We start from the raw sequence: 17,705 nt of genomic DNA, 5'->3' as shown, positions 1-17,705 counted from the left end.
CCACAAATCAAATACCTAGGAGTAAATCTAATGAAACATGAACAAGATCTCTAACAGAAAATTATATTGAGAAAAATTAAAGAAGCTCTAAATAGAGGGAGGTACCATGTTTGTGAAGACTCATTATCATAAAAGTGTTGATTTTTCCCAAATTGACGTATGGATTCAAAGCAATCTCAATATAAATCCTAGTAAGTTTGTGTGCATGTATGTGGCAACTGACAATCTGATTCTAAAATCTATATGGAAATGGAATGGGCCAAGAATAGCATAGGTGCTCTTTATAGAAAAAGTCCAAGTTGGAAAGTCTAGCCCTACTAGATATCAAGATTTTTATACAAACATTAAGACAGTGTGGTATTGGTACAAGAATAGATATATAAACCAGTGACACAGAATGCAGAGCAGAAACAGACCTGTGCATATGGGTACTTCGTTTTTGACAAAGGTGGCAGTGCTAAGGTATGGGAAAGTATTTTCAAAAAATGATGTGAGGTCAACAGATACCCATAGGAAAAAATAAACTTGCTGTACCATTTTCAAAAATCAATTCTAAGTAGATTCTTTTAGAATATAAACAAAGATTTCTTAAGTGGGATACAAAAAGCATTTAACCATAATAAAAAAGATCGACATATTGAACTTCATTTAAATTAAGCACTTCTGTTCATTAAAATAACACCAGAGACAGTAAAAGAGCAAACTACACAGTGGAAGATATTTGCAACATGTATAAGCAACAAAGAACTGATATCCAGAATACACAGGACTATAAATCAAGAAGAAAAACAGAAAACCCAGTAGAAAAATAGGCAAGAAATTTGAAAAGGCACTCTACTGAATGGCCAATAAACAGATGAGCTCTCACACATTGCTTGTTAAATTACATATGATTCAGCAATTTCATTCCTACTATATACTCAAAAGCAACACATGCATATGTGCACCAAAAGACATGTACAAGCAGATTTATAATAACCCCAAAATGGAAACAATACAAATGTTGACTGAACAAATGCAGATTTGATAAATTGATGAATGGACTATAGATGCAACAGCAAAGATGAATTCTCACAAACATAATGCTGAAAGAGAAAAGCTGGGCACAAAAGAGAATATAGTAAATAATTTCATTTATATGAAGTTCAAAGCCAGGCAAAACCAACCTATATTGTTAGAAGTTACAATGGTGGTATCCTTTTGGGAGGAGTGAGGGGCACATGGGAGGCTCCTGGAGGCTGAAATATTCTATTTGTTATTTATTTTTTAATAAAAATTTGTTCGTTAATTGTCATTACACTGCCTGGGCTGATGTCATACCCCTGGGCTCCAAGCAATCCTCCTGCCTTGGCCTCCCAAAGTGCTGGGATTATAGGTGTGAGCCACTGCACTTGGCCATGTTCTATTTCTTGACACGGATGTGTTCATTTTCTAACAATTTCCTTGAACTAGATGCTCATAATTTGTGTACTTTTCTCTACGCATGTCATAATTCAGAAATAAGTTTTACAAAGTAAGCTTATTATAAAAACCTACTTTCCAGTCTGTGCACTATAGGAAAAAATAGCAGAATGCATAAGTCACACTATATGCTAGACATGGACGGGTGTTCCTGCGTGTGTACACTGATGTATGCGACTGGTCTGTGGCCAGCACAATCTGCCGATTTTTGCGGCTCCCACATTTCTTTGCTTGCATCAGTTCTGGCCTCAGAAAGCCAGCAAGAGTCGAAGATCTAGTGATTTCTACAAAGGGTCCTGAGCACCATAGCTCAGCAGCATGGGAAACCTCTGCCGAGGCAACTGAGTGCTATAAAATGTGACTCCAGACTCTGTCCCTCCCTGGTTCTCCCAGCAAGTGGGGAATAGGCACTGACGCAACACAGCTGAAAAAGAGCTCCTCCTTGTCCTGGCCCCTTGTGGTTCAGATTCCATGTGCAGGAGACTGTCACTCCAGAGGTGTGCGCAGAAATACAGGAGGCAGCTGTGCTACCCCAGGCCTTGCTGCCCTCCCCGCTCCTGGACCCATGGGCAACTCAGTGCCACTTATGTGTAGTTGTTCTAGGGCCCCACACCTGCTTGCATCAGATAGCTGGGGTAGTATCCAGGTCCTCTCATGTACAGCTTGACCTTGCACAGGGCACCTATCAGGGCATCCGTTTCTCTCTCTCTAGAACGGGAGTGTTCATACCCTCTTCTCCTCTTCCTGTAGACAAAACTGAGGTTAAATGAATGTTGGCAGACAAAATATCCTGATTGCTGCTACATGGAGTGAGGTGAGAAGAGAGCAGAGCATAAAGAGCCACGGCCATCCCTCTGCGTAGGTGGACAGTGGAGAGACACTCCCTTCGCTGAACACTACCCGAATCCAGCAGTGGAAACAGGAGTTGTGCCTGCATCGTGCTGGTGCCAAACACTAATGGCTGTGGTGGAACAGTGAGCTCACACCTGCACTGTGAGTGGCTGACTCCCACGTGCACAATACAGCTGCAGGCTTGCGCCCATGAGCTCACTCCTGGCACCTCTCTGGCTGCGTCACTTCCAACTTCCCCCAAACCCCTCCTCTCTCTTGATTTCAAGCTCCTTTTTCTCCTAAACTAAGGCTTCATCAGGAACAAGAAAGGCCTTCTTCAAGCTAACCTGGCAGTGTCTGGGAGGCCTGGAGGCTCTTGCCCTCTGCAATGAATGGCTGTTAGGTAACACTGCTGCTTAGCCTCAGGAGCTGGCATCAGTTCCAAGGTGCAGACAGAAAGTGTCATTTCCAAAGTACTGAGAAGTGTTGGTGCTGGTTTGAAGTTGTCAGGGCTGCTGGGAAATATTTCCTCTGCTTATTCAGGATGAAGGAAAAGGCAAAGAACCAAGCAGAGGGGAAACTAATTAAACATCATCCAGGAACATCCTACTCTGTCCCCTCCTCAAGGGCAGCAGCCAGGAAGAGGCATCACTGAGATCTACTACTGACAATGTCCCCAACTGCAAGGGCTCTGATCCACCACTGCATCTGCCCTGAAGCCACACTTCCTGTGAGCATGCCTCCAGGGTCCTAAGGCAGGCCAGGTCCTGCAAGATGTCAGGATCCTCCAGCAGGCAACTTTGGCTTTGGTTTGAGGACTTTCCGTCAGTGAACCTTGAAACTGTACTGCAGGTGGCAGCCATTGTGCGGGCCTGGAATCCTAGCCGGTGGGGTGCTGAGGTGGGAGGATCTACCTAAGCCCATGAGATTGAGACCAGCTCGGGCAACATGAGATCCTATCTCAAAAAAACAAAACTGAACAAAAAAACCTGGGCCATAGCCTGAGACTCCCTACCCAGCCCTCCTTCCTTCCCAAATTCCTTCACAAGGGCCAGACTTGTGTCGAGGTCTGAAGGTTCCCTCTGCCTTCTGCTGCTCTCTCCCCTTTCATCCTTCACAGGCATCTTCCTCCATGTGTTTCTCGATATCTAATCCCATCTCAGCATCTGCTTCTCTGCAGATCTGAACTGACACAAGTGGGACAGGAGTGGTTCTGAGGAAACAGGCAGAAAGATGGAGTCTGGGGAGTGGCTCGCTCAATACCTAGGGGGCAAAGGGGACGCTCTTCTGAGTGGTGTGTGGGCAGGGACAGGCCCTGTACAAAGTGGTGGCTTAGCTGCTCAAAGACTCACCAGCAGTGACCTGGGAAGAAGGTCCTGAGTCACTGTGATAATGCCAGCACGGGAAAGCCCTGGGATGCACATTGTCTACTAGGGCTGGTTGCTGTAAGGTGAAGGAAGCCCTGGGTCTGCCCCTGTTTCCTCCCCTCATCCGTCACAGGCCTTGCCCCAACACATCTCTCATACATTAATCCTACTTGGTGTCCACTTGTCAGAGCACCTGAACGAACCCATCACATCCTCCATGATAAACACAAAACAAGAGACAGAGAACCGCAGTGTGGTTTTAGGGTTGGTTCTCTAACTCTATTGTGTCTAGAGAGCGTGTTCTGAGACCCCGGGGGATGCCGAGCAGGCCCCCCCATGGGCAGGGGGCATGTTGGCAAGCAGAAAGAACTATGTGCTCGGGCGCTGGGGAAGAGAATCCAGGTGTCCTTACAGTGACCTGAGCTACCAGGTGCCCGTGGGCTGGGGGGAAGATGTGCAGCCCAGAACTGCCCTATCCTCTGGAAGGTGCAAGGAGTACTGTCCTTCAAGGCAGGCTCATGAATGCAGCAGACCCTTCGGCACAGGGAAATCAGTCCCACAGTGTAGCTCTCTCACACGTCTAGAGGCCAGCTAGTCAGTTTAATGACAGGTATTTCAAGGCCCCAAAATGAGTCAGGTAGCTGGGCAGGAAAAATGAAAGATTTTCTCTTGTTTAGTTTAGCAAACTAACCTGTTCTAAGAGTAAGACTGGAGTAAGGTGGAGGACCCGGCTGTGAGTGTCAAGGAGGCTCTGAGAGGTCCGCAGGGACAGCAGCTGCTGGCCTCACTGCCTGGACAAAGTGAGGCACAACTGCCAGCAAGGCAGAGGAGCAGGCACCCCAAAGCCAGGGCCTGGGCCTGCCAGGGTCTACTACAAGGGCCACTCAGGCAGGTACTCAGGGCAACTGCACCCCCCAAACTATGAGGTCTTTATAACTGACACAGCCACACCACATACCACCGAGTGGATGGTGACCTGCCAAGCAGTGTGACTGGCCTAATCCAGAACTCTGATGACAAGTCAGAAGCTGCCCACCTAACCTGGGGTTCACAGGGACTGGAAATCCCAGGATTTCCCAGCCAGCCTTCCCAAGCAGGCCTGCTTAGACAAGGCTGGAATCAGCATCCCTGCAGCTTCCTGGTGTGGAGAAAAAGGCAGGTGTCATGAAGGCACAGCACAGGCTTTAGAATTTGCCACAACTGAGGCAGAAGCCAGGTTCTGCCCTTGACCTCTGTGGCCTTGGCAGGTGAGCCTCTTCAGATTCTTCAGTCTTGGTTTGTTTTTATTTTTTATTCTGTAAAATTGTGAAAATAATAAAACCTCTCAGACTCTCACTGGTTTTATTTCTATTTTTTATTGTGAATATTCTTCTTGAATGGTTTTAGACTAGAAATAACCTGGGTAAGCCCCTTGCCTGGTGTCTGCGGGCACTCAGAAGATGGTAGCTCCCATCATGATTATGGTATATGGATCATAAAGTCTAGACATCATGAGCAAGAGTATAGCCTTGCGATTGAATGCAGCTTCCACAAGTTCACCCGACATGTTTAATGCTCTTCATAGCTATCACTGTGCTTCAGTACCCAGCAGAAAATGGTAAGAAACTGATATAAGTGACTGTAATTACCACTACATTTAGAGTTAAGCCACATTTTTACAGCTTCTCTTTTCTCTATGTTAGCTCTTCAGAATTCAGAGCTATCCATGGAGACAGTTTCCCTGATGTCACGTGTAATTTAATCATCGTAATCCTACAGCAAATGAAAAGACAAAGCTGGAAAGAAGTTTGACTTCCCTGTAGCCACGCTCCTCCCTTCCTAAAGGACTAAATCAGGTCCCCCGCCTTCCCTTCATCAAGCATTATTTGCCAGGTAGTGGACTAGGCACTGTGGGTACTGAAATGAAAAAAACAAGACCTTGACCTCAAAAGCATCAGCCCAGTGGAGGAAGTCAACAAGTAAACCCACAGCTGAAAGGCACAGTGCTAAGAGCTGACAGAGAGCAGACGGGCATGGCACAGGGCCACAGGGAAGGCACACCTGACCCAGCTTTGGTGGTGCCTGTGAGGGGCGTGGAATGTCTTCCCAGAGAAGAAATACCTAGCTGAGAGTGGAAGGAGAAGCAGAGGTTACCTAGATGGGTGGACAGGAGGTTCTGGGAAAGACAGATGTTCTAAGAAGCAGGAAATGGCATGAGCATACAGGGACAAGTTGTACGCAGGAGTGTGAGGTAATCTGGTACAGACAGCATGTAGGGTGCCAGGGCAGGAAGACAGAATGGGTCTGTATGGCAGGCAGGTGGGGTGGGAACACAGGGCTGCCTTGCTGCTGAGGAGTGCCCACTCCCTTCCACTGGCGAATGGGCCTCTGTTGACAGCATCACCGTTTATTCAGCTCCATGGCCCCAAGGCCTAGAACTATACAGGTATGCAGCAGATACTCTCTATACACTTGCTAAATGAGTGACCATTTTTAAGTTTATTCAGATATCCGGTTCTGACAAGATGGGAGACTGAACTGATGTGGACCTCCTTCCCAACACAAACACAGAGAAATTATAGATAAAATATACCAAAAGAATAATTTAAATATATTATTGAGTATAGAAGAATAATGGGAAAATTCTCAGGTGCTTGAAGTGAAAAAAAAAATTAAGTCAGAGCTGTAATTTTTACCATGGCAACTGGGGGCTAGGAGTATCAGATGTTGATACAGTTACAGGAGCTAAGATTTTAATGCACGCAGGAGGCAGAAGACCTGGCCATGGAACTGGAACTGAGATCCCCACATAAAGCCAGGATCCTGGGGGCTGTTAGTCTTTGAACAAAGAACCAGGAAGACCTTTCTCACAGAGCAGAGGAAAGTCCGTATGTGGCACAGAACAGAGGCATCTCCTATGAGAAATAGAGAGGCCAAGCCCACACGGCACTTGGGTGAGGAGTCCAGCTACCCAGGAGGTGAGACTCCTAAGACAAGGAGTTAACATCCAAACTAGCAGGCCTATGAACCTCCCTGGGTCTTGGCAGAACACATGCAAAAGTGATGAGATAACACATCCATAACCCACAGTATGTGGAACTCCCACTAAACACAATCCCTACTTGAGATTCTTTTTTTTTTTTTTCTTTTTTTTCTTTTTTTGAGATGGAGTCTTGTTCTGTCACCCAGGCTGGAGTGCAATGGCACCATCTCGGCTCACTGCAACCTCTGCCTCCTGGGCTCAAGTGACTCTCCTGCCTCAGCCTCCCGGGTAGCTGGTCTTACAGGCGTGTGCCATCACGCTCAGCTAATTTGCATATTTTTAGTAGATACAGGGTTTCACCATGTTGGCCAGGCTGATCTCGAACTCCTGACTTCAGGTGATCCTTTCGCCTTGGCCTCCCAAAGTGCTGGGATTACAGGCGTGAGCCACCACGTACAGCCTAAGACGATCTTATGATAAAAAACAAATTGCAAGAGAAAATGAACCACAGAAGAGTGAGTCAATAGACATAAGAAATAAGAGAACTGGTACTCTTGGAACTAGAACTAAAAATCTTCAAACAACTGGGAAGAGGCTATAAAATAAATACAATCAAAATAATTAGGGAGATAAAAGAAAGAATAGAAATCATAACAGAAGACTAGGACACAAAAAAATTAATTAATAATAATAGGCTGATTTTCAAAAGCACGAAATGGAACTTCTGAAAATTAAATATAAAAACCAAACATTAGGCCAGGTGTGGTAGCTCACGCCTGTAAACCCAGCACTTTGGGAGGCTGAGTTGGGCAGATCACCTGAGGTCAGGAGTTCGAGACCAGCCTGGCCAATGTGGCGAAATCCCGTCTCTACTAAAAATACAAAAAAATTAGCCCCGCGTGGTGGCGCACGCCTGTAATCCCAGCTACTTAGGAGGCTGAGGCAGGAGAATCACTTGAACCCAGGAGGTGTAGGTTGCAGTGGGATGAGTTTGCGACACTACACTCCAACCTGCGTGACAGAGTGAGACTTCATCTCAAAAAATAAATAAAATAAAATAAAATAAAATAAAAACATTCATATTGGGAAGGGTTATTAAACAGCAGATAGTAAACTGCTACAAGGAGAATAAAGTGACAGACACTTCTGCGGAAGTTTCCTAAAATGCAGCACTAACAGATACGGAAATAGAAAAGAGAGGAAAGATGAAATAAGATGGTGGGTTTCTAACAAGTTCCAGAAGGAGAGATTAGAGAGAATCAAAGATAATAGGTAAAAATGTCTAAATGAGAACTATATTGAGTCCTAAACAATATAAATAAAAGTGAATCCACTCAGACATAATGTAGTAAAACTGCAGAACAAAAAGACAAAAATAAGGCCTAAAAAGCAACCAGAAGGAAAAGACACGCACACTCACTCAGGCTGCAGAGAGGACAGCCCGGAGGCCGACCAGTTAACAGCAGGAAGAACAGCTTGCAAAGCAGCTCTACAGTCCTGGCAGTGAGAAGGAGGGTGGCAGTGGGGATGGAGAGAAAGAAGCCTTCTGACAAAGCTCCTTGTCTGTGAAGGTCACCACCATCCATACAGTAACTACAAAGTCAGAAGCATTCACTTTCCTCATTGTTGTTGCCACAGCACTCGATTCCTACCACTGCCAAAGTGCACATCATCCCTACAGGGTGCTCGAGTGTGCTTTGCTACTTATACAAACCCTGAGGGCATGCACTGGGTCTAACGTATCTTTGCCTCCCCCATGTAACACACTGTACAAAGCAGGGGCTTCATAAATGTGTAGCTGAATTCTCACAAATCACTTCTTCACTCTTGAAGGCCTTGTTCCTTGCCCTAGATCAAGAGATCTCCAAACTTCAATTTGACAAAAATGACTGTCAATCACTCCTTGATTAACTGGATTCAGTGTTAAAGACAGGTAAAGTTTTCTGCAACAGAGGAAAAAAAAGGTGGCCCTTGGGTCCACGGGTGGTGACTGGTGGCGTCTGCCAGGGGGCGTGAGGCCTCACACCTCTTAGATGCAGATTGGAATAGCTTTTGGGAGGCTGACAGAATAATTCAAGGTGGAGAGCTTTCCTAGTTGAACCCAAGGCACAATAGGACAGCTTCTCTCTTTCTTCTAATGACCTCAGAGCTTTAAGAATGTTAAACCGAGAGCTGTGCCCCTAGCCTTAGAGAAGGCAGGGTCCAAGTCCCATCCAAGATGAACAAGTCGTAGGGACTGTTCTGCCTGGACCCCAGATGCAGAGATTAGCCCCTTTATGTGAAAGGAGAACAGGATGACATAGAGCCAAGGATCAAAACTATCAGGCACCACCCATGGACCTGAGGGCCACCTTCTTCTCTGTTGCAGAAAACTTGACCTGCTTTTGATACTGAATCCCGTTAATCGAGGGCTGATAAGAGAATCCAGAAAATATAAAAATGGAGAGCCCATTTTCCGGGCCATTCCATTTGAAAGGAAAGACTATTTGGGAGAACCATCCAACAGCCTCAGCACTTATTCAGAACAACTTTTTTTGCTGATGGATTGAATTTGGCAGACAGAGATGAATGTTAAAATGATTACAAATTGTACTGCAGGGAATACCCAAAAGGGAAAAGCAATCGTTTCAATAATCAGTTGTACCAAACTAATATTCAAGCAAGCTTTTTCATCTGTAGAATTTCCTCTCTCTGCTGGTGTTGTCTTCACGTTACTTGGCCTGAGACAACATGGAACCCTTGAGGGACTGGGCTGAGTATCTTCATTTTCTAAATGCCACTATTATGCCAATATTTGGATTCAGGCATTGGAGGGAAAATGACCCAAAATGGAAACAGAGGAATACAGACAGGGAAGGGTCTGGGGGAGATGAGAAGTCATAGTCAGGATTTTGGGGTCCCCCGTGCTTCACAACTCATGAGTGAGGAGAAGAGTCTGCCTTTGACAGAGCATCGTACACAACTGAAGGCTGTGAATGGCAGGCACACCAGCCTCTTCCCTCATAAGCACACTGTTAGCAGAAGACTTTCTGGGAAAATGGAAGTCATGAGCTGGTTTTTCTCTTTGGGAAGAAGAGGCAACCAACACTTCCTATGGGCATTCTATATGTGAGATTGGTGATGACACACTTCAACATGACATCACGGCCAGACAGCCTCATGCAACCCTGCCAGAGAGGTATTATTAATCCTACTATTTTGAACAGATGAAGAAACTGGAGGCTCAGGCTGGGCACGGTGGCTCATGACTATAATCCTAGCACTTTGGGGGGCCAAGGCAGGTGGATCACCTAGGTCAGGAGTTCAAGACCAGCCTCGCCAACATGGTGAAACCCCGTCTCTACTAAAAATACAAAAATTAGCTAGGTGTGGTGGCGGGCACCTGTAATCCTGGCTATTCAGGAGGCTGAGGCTGGAGAATCACTTGAACCCTGGAGGTGGAGGTTGCAGTAAGCCGAGATCATGCAATTGCATTCCAGGCTGGGCGACAAAAGCAAGACTCTGTCTCAAAAAACAGAAAAAAAAAAAGAAAAGAAAAGAAAAAGAAACTAGAGACTCAGAGAGGTTAAGAAAGTTGTCTAAGGATTGAGAATGAACCCTAAGACTGACTCTAATACAAGCAAGAGAGAACCAGAGAGAGCAGTCACCAAAGCATTTGATCACCATACTTTTCTAGATCATGGCTCGTATCCGATTTCCTACACAAATACTTTCTTTTATAGGTCTTTGGGGGCCAAAACTTATTCATATTTATAAACCCTAAGTTATCTTCTTACATTGCTTGATCTGGTAATATGCTAGGAGCTATGGATAGACCAAGACACAGAGCTAGGCTGGGCATGATGACTCACACCTATAACCTCAGCACTTTGGAAGGCTGAGGGAAGAGGATGGCTTGAGTTTAGGAGTTCAAGACTAGCCTAGGAAACATCATGACACACTGTTTCTATTAAAAAAAAAAAAAAAAAAGGAGCTAGGCTATTTTCTCTTCTCACAGTCAAAGACAATATAAGTTGTTGCCACTGGATATGTGAACAGCTAAGACATAAACTTAAAGGACAGAGAGTTGGTGCCCTTCTCCCATTGAATAAAAACTCTGCAACCTTTTCCCAAAGAGCAGAGAGTCCAGCCAGAAGTGTTAAAGGATGTCTGGTCAATCCTTCCTATGATTAATTAGGGGTACACACCAGTTACTATGGCATTCTCCTAAAGATAAATTACAAAGAGTCACCACATCTTGAAGGTAATCCCAGTGGAGATGTGGTAATGAGGGCACCCATTAGCCTCTCTTCCACCCAAAACAGCGCCAGAGGTCTCGAGGAAGGCACCGATTTCTCTTTTGGAAGGTCATAGATGGTTCTACTGGCATGTGCCTATTTGTTTCCTTCTACTGGATGAAATTAAACAGCCTGGATATTTAGACGATGAGACCAGAGTACATTCTCTTTAAACCCAGGTTGGGACTGCTCTTGTCACTGACTGGAGTTTCTAAGTGGCAATATGGGTCAATTGTTTTCCATCTATTCTCTCCCCAGAGTAAACACGGTAATGTTGACTCTGCTTCTCACAGCTGTGGCAAGTTACCCTGAGTGAATTACTTTAGTTCCCTAGACCTTAGCTTCTGCAAATATGACAATAATAAAATAACACACCCGGGGTTGTTATGAAGATTAAATGAGATAACAAATGTGAAGTCCCCAGTACTGTGCCTAACACATAGGAGGTGCTCAATGGTAGCTGCCGTCATTACCATCATTGTCATCATTGGGGCACATTCCCTGTGCCTCACTCACCACCACTTTCACTGTCTCACAAACAAAAATACACAGTCAAGAAGGCAGTCTGTGGCTGGGTGCAGTGGCTCATACTTGTAATCCCAGCACTTTGGGAGGCCGAGGTGGGAGGATCGCTTGAGCTCAGGAGTTCAAGACCAACCTGGGCAACATAGGGAGACCTGTATCTACTAAAACTTTAGAAAAATTAGCTGGGCATGGTGGCATGCACCTGTAGTCCCAGGTACTCGGGAAACTGAGGTGGGAGGATCACTTGAGCCCAGGAGTTTCGGGCTGCAGTGAGCCATGATTCTATCACTGCACTCTAGTCTGGGTGACAGAGTAAGACCCTGTCCAAAAAAAAGGAGGCATTCTATGATGTGGAAAGGAGGTGCTATGAAATTACGCAAGGTGCCACCTTTCCAACAAGGCCACCAATTTAAATCTCTGTAAGTACTCAGAAATCTCCCAACTATTAATATAAAATACACAAGGAAGATAATCACAACAAAACCCATAAACCTAAGTATAGACAGTGACTGAGAACTGCAACAAAGCCAAAGTCACACAGTGAACCAAACAAGCAGGCACATGATTGGAGACCAAGAGTAGAGAGTGTCTGGGGTACATCTGAAGCCTTGAAAGAAGGTCTGCTTCAACATCTACTTCTAACACACCACAACTGCTCCTCTACAAGTGCCCCAAGTTCTATACTTAGGGGCAAAGAGATCTTACAAGAAGAATATTTCTCTGTCCGCTATTTTCTAGTATAGTAGTAAAAGGTGTATTCCCTTCCTGATGACCACTTAGCAATGGAAGCTCAGTGTCAGAAAGCCCACAGGCACCACTGCTACACACATGTGAAGTGACACTCTTTCCCACTGAGTGGCTTACTTGTTGCTGTCACGGTACTCATAGATATGACATCCTTGAGGCAATCCGGTCTCGTGGTCCAGAGTGAAAGCAAGCTTTAGCTGAACAGAGAGAGAAGAAAAAATAAGTTTTAGGCAGCATGCTCTATTCGCTCCAATAGCTGAAATGAAAAAAATAAAATCAAACAAAGTCACACTCCCTCAAGTCAATGTGTTGTGGAAAACTTGGGCCTGCCCGCTCTGGGAAGAGCCCACACCTTACAAGGACCCCATCCATCAATGACAACTGTCAGCAGGACTCTACTCGTTCATTCAGCATGCAACCAATACATTTATTAAGCACCTACCTTGTGCTAGACATGAGCTAGCTGAGAGGGAAAGAACAGTGACAGCAGACCCTTTTCATGGGTCTCACTGCCTAGCAGAGAAGACTGATGGCAATCAAAGGATCACACCAATGAATGTGTATACATGTGCAGAACTTCAAATTAAAATAGGCTCTCTGAAGCAAGAAAAAATCCCCATGTTTCTATGAAAGTAAAGAGCCTGACCTGGATAGAATGGGTAGAAGGGAAGGCTCCTCTGAATCAGGAGGAGGAGGGAGGGGAGTGCAGAGGGTTCTCCTGGGGAGACAGCACAGTTGAGTGCAGAAGCCCTGGGGTAGGAGCTGCAGGATGGCTGGTGAAGTTGGGCCCTGATAGATCCAGGGACGCGGTGGGTGGCTCTGGGGAGGACCTTCTTGGCCACACTGGAATTTCTGGCCTTTACCTTAACAGCGAAGAAGAGACAAAGAAAGAGTAGACGACGTAATCAGAATTCTATTTCGGCAAGATCCCTCTGGCTACAGTGCAGTCTGCAGACCACAGACCACAGAGTAGAAGCAACATCCTGCAGGAGGCAGCCACTCCAGAGTTAGGGGAGTGGCCAGGGGAGCTGGGATAGAGTAAGAGAAATGGACAATTTGAGGTATATGTTAGAAGCTGAATCAACAGGATATGCTGGTGGATGTGATGTTGGCAGTGGCAAGGAAAGAAAGGAAGAAATCAAGGACAGTTCAAACTTTTGAATCTGAATCACCAGTCAGGTGGCTGATCCACTGCTGAGAGAAAGACTGAATTTGGGGACTGACAGGGAGTCAAAGGTTTGACTTTGGACATGTTAACTTTGAGACACTCATTAGCTTTCTTCAGTTACGGAAAATTAGGAACAGGAACTCTGGGAAGGTCTTGGTTTCTTTCTGGATTCAAGAGGGCAGTGCTCAGGTGAGTGCTGAACTCCCAACAGAGCGCAAGGAGGTGCAGCATGCCCTGCTACAGCCAGCTGGTTATGACAGCTTGAACGTTCCAAATGCAAGCCAGTTACTATGTTTATAAATTCACCGGGTTTTTAAAGCACTAGGGAAATTTTAACTAAAATTAACTGCACATTAGGAGGATACATTATTATATATATATATATTTTTTAAACTACAAGGCTGTGAACACAGCTAACGATCTGCATCATTATATACTGGATGATTTTTCTCTTCCTTAGTGGGAAAGGAACTCATAGGAATGGTTTGTCCTCTAACTGACCCAGATGAAAACACAAAAGCAGAAACAAGCCCTTCTCGACCATCATGAAGCCAGGAACTCAATTCAAAGGCATGTTTTCCCTACAGAGCACCACTTGAATCTTCCCAGCCCTCTCCTTTGTGAAGTAAAAAATAATTTTAAAAGAATCTGTTAGTTACAACCCTTTTCTCTTTACCTCTCTCTTTGCAGCTGAGGTCCGGTCTATATTCATTCTGTCCCTTTTGAGTCTGCACTGCTTAGAAATTTTCATATCATTTGACTCAGGGATTTAAGTTATAAATTTATAGCTTAGAAAAATTATCAGAAATGTAGGAAGAAAAGTTTTATTCGCAAAACTGTCTCTCCCCCCTAGTGTTATTTATTGGAAAGACTAAAAAGTCCAGCAATAGCAAAAGGTTAAAGAAACTATCCTATAGTCACATGTGGAATAGCAAGCAGTCGTTACATGGCTTAGGCAGAAATTTTACTAACCCAGGAAAAATACGTTGGACAGACGAGATAAAGCAGGATGTACACTTGATTATACAGTGTACCATGAAGACTGTGTAAAAAAGGACAAAGACTTCCTAGAAGAAAGACTGAGGCCAGATGCGGTGGCTCATGCCTCTAATCCTAGCACTTTGGGAGGCCGAGGCGGGTGGATTGCCTGAGCTCAGGAGACCAGGCTGGGCAACATGGTAAAACCCCATCTCTACTTAAACACAAAAAATTAGCTGGGTGTGGTGGCAAGCACCTGTAGTCCCAGATACTTGGGAGGCTGAGACACAAGAATCATTTGAACCTGGGGGGTGGAGGTTGCAGTGAGCCAAGATTGTGCCACTGCACTCCAGCCTGGGTGACATAGTGAGAGTCTGCCTCGGGGGGGAAAAAAAAAGACTTGGAAGGAACATACTGAAATAGCAACAGTGCCTATCACTAGGTGAGAGGTTCCAGGTGATTACTTTCTTTGCATTTTCCAAATTCTTCATAAGCATACATTGCTATGACAGAAGACTAATCGGTTTTCCTCCTTATTTTATGACTGGTGATTCTTACAGAATTCTAAGTCCTCCTGGGTTTCCTGTGTCTTTTGGTCCCTGTTTTCTGGACAGCTGGTCTTAGCTAAGTGTCTTATGCCTGTCCTACTGGCCACTAGACCCAAGAAGTACAGTATTCAGCTTCTCAACCAGTATCTAAGCATCCTTCTTGCTCCCTCATCATGAAAACTGACACTGGGTCAGAGAGGACTTAGCCACTGAGCTGGCACAGGCACGCAAGGGAGATGAGCTGGCAAGGCAGGCTGCACGTAGCAGTGTGTGGACTTCACTTCGCCAGAAGAGAGAAGCCATGGCAGGTTTCAGGGCAGAAAGACCAGCTATGATGGTCAGGCAGAGAAGGACTGAAGTGAGAGAGGGCGTGGAGAAAGGCCTCAGAGGGGCTGCTGCAGTACCCAAATGAGATGATGAGGATTTAGCTTACGGAGGTGCAGTGGCATAGGAGACAGCTAAGAGACAAGACTTGGAAGTACGTACACATCTAACTATGTGGCAGTGATAGCTGGAATCTGCCTCCCAGACTGCACTCAATGCTGTGGTGACCAGCACTTAGTCCTTAGTCATGAAGGAACAATGGGAAATCTAATTGCAGGGGGATTCTCAAAGTCAGGAAACTATGTACACACCAATTCAACAATAAGGCAAGTCAGCAGAGGTGGTGATGGGGTTGGGGAGAGAGAGGACTGGAACAGAAGAGCAGTCATGTTTACTGAATGGAGGACTCACATTTATTGAATGCCTACTGTATTAGTCTGTTCTCACACTGCTAATAAATACATACCTGAGACTGGGTAATTTATAAAGGAGAGGTTTAATGGACTCACAGTTCCGCATGGCTGGGGAGGCCTCACAATCATGGTGGAAGGCAAAGGAGAAGCAAAGGCAAGTCTTACGTGGCGAGAGGCAAGAGGTCTTGTGCAGGGAAACTCCCATTTATAAAACCATCAGATCTTGTGAGACTTATCCACTATCACGAGAACAGCACAGGAAAAGCCCACCCCCATGATTGAATTACTTCCCACTGGGTCCCTCCCACAACATGTGGGGATTACTAAAATTCAAGGTGAGATTTGGGTGGGGACACAGAGCCAAACCATATCACCTACCAAGTAAAGGCTTTCCTTTATCCTGACAACAACCACTTAAATTAGGTATTGCTACTTCCTTTAAACAAATGAGGAACTTGAGGCTGAGAAAGGTTAAGTAGTTTGTGCAAACTACAATTAGAACTGGAATTTTAACCAAAATCCACGCTCCTTTCACCTCACCAGCATTACAGGACTTGGTGATGGTCTGGAGATAAAGTCAGTGAGAGACAGAAGCGTCAACAATAGTGTTCAGGATTGTCTGGCTCAGGCTGCAGGGCAGATGCTATTGCTACTCACCCTGACAAGGAAGAACAACAGGTTTGGGAGGAGAGTTTGAGTTCAGTTTGAGACTGCTGATTCTAATATACCTGAGAGGCATCTAGTGGAGATGGCCAGTAGGCTGCTGAATATACAGTTCTGAAGTTTACAAGCAAGATTGTAACCTGGAGGGATAAGAGGGTCCTGGATAGAATCCTGAGAAACACCTGCATTTAAGAGCTGGACAACAGAAACTAGGGAGTGGCTATGGAGTTCTGAGTTCTGACATTATAGAAGCCAAGGGGAGAACATGCCTCAAGGAAGGCGTAGTTAGCAGCATTAAATCCTTCTAAGAGGTCAAGTAACAGAGAATGTTCCCAAACAAGGAATCCTTTGGCTCTATCAGAAAAGACTCTTGCAGGGAGTGCTGGGAGCAGAGATCGGGGTGACAGGTTGAAAAACGAGTAGAAAGCCAGGAAATGGCGATCATGAGTGAATACAACTCTTTTAGCAAATTAGACAGTGCTAGGGAAGAGGCAAGATTCATGAAATGGAATGGGAAAGGATGAGAGGATGTGGGAGTATACTGAAGGTGTTTGAAGGGAGTGTATTTAAAGATGACGGAGACTTGTTTCAATGCTGACAGGAAGAAGGCACTATGGATGGTGGGGAAGAAGACATTAAGAGAGACAGCAAGAAATGCAGATTCGAAGTCTCTGAGATGACAAGGGATTGGATCCAACACAAAAGTGGAACCCCTTTCTCGGCCACAGGAGGAACGAAGATGGGCAGGGATAACAGTGAGATCTGTGGATTGGGCAGGGGGGATTTAGAAAGTCCTAGTATGATTTTTTGGGTTCTTTCCTCAAACTTAGGAGACAAATAATATGCAAAGAATGGGGAGTGTTATGGGGGAAGGAGTTTGAAGAAAGTGATGAAGGTTTGAAATTGCTCCTTTGGAGAATAGGAAAAACAGTTGACTTGGGCAGAGCATAAGGATTGCCAGGGAGTATTCGGATCCCCCTGAGGCCACAGGATCTGAAGTTACTGTGTAGTAAGCATCTGTCCCACTGTTAACTTTTTTCTAGCAACCTAGACATTAGCGAGAAAAAAGTTAGGTTGGTCCAAGCTGACTATCTGCCAGGAAGGTTTGAGGAAAGAATAAGGGGGTAAGGGAGTGGAGATACAATACAGCAGCATATGGACCAGGAGACCTACAGGGGAACAGGAAGGAAATAAATGGGGAGGAGGCTGACGGGAAGAAAACAGAAGTGGCTGGGTGACCGATGTCTGGAATGGAGCTAGTATTTATTAAGCACATCCTCTGTCCTAAGCATCTCTCATGCTGATCTTATTTAATCCTTGCAACAGCCCTGCAAGGCTGGTTCCTACCTCTATGTTACAGGAGAGTGTATTAGGTATTTGGCCCAAATTACCAAGTAAGTGGCAGAGCTGAAGTGTGGTCCATGTTGCTAATCTCTGGGTG

General features: G+C 45.3%; 1 protein-coding gene across 1 annotated transcript in view; it reads right to left on the bottom strand.

Annotated features, from left to right (window-relative positions):
- The window catches only part of DIS3L2 (DIS3 like 3'-5' exoribonuclease 2), a 378,448-nt gene that overhangs the window by 23,996 nt on the left and 336,747 nt on the right, over positions 1–17,705 (bottom strand). The window contains exon 14 of the mRNA XM_025404797.1: positions 12,288–12,367. Coding sequence (XP_025260582.1) covers positions 12,288–12,367 — 80 coding nt within the window. The remainder of the gene's footprint in view (positions 1–12,287; positions 12,368–17,705) is intronic.

The sequence above is a fragment of the Theropithecus gelada genome, chromosome 12 (assembly GCF_003255815.1).
Source record: "Theropithecus gelada isolate Dixy chromosome 12, Tgel_1.0, whole genome shotgun sequence".
In the NCBI taxonomy this organism is placed as follows: domain Eukaryota; kingdom Metazoa; phylum Chordata; class Mammalia; order Primates; family Cercopithecidae; genus Theropithecus; species Theropithecus gelada.
Note: the sequence above shows the minus strand (reverse complement) of the source record. Positions and strands in the feature narration are given on the sequence as shown.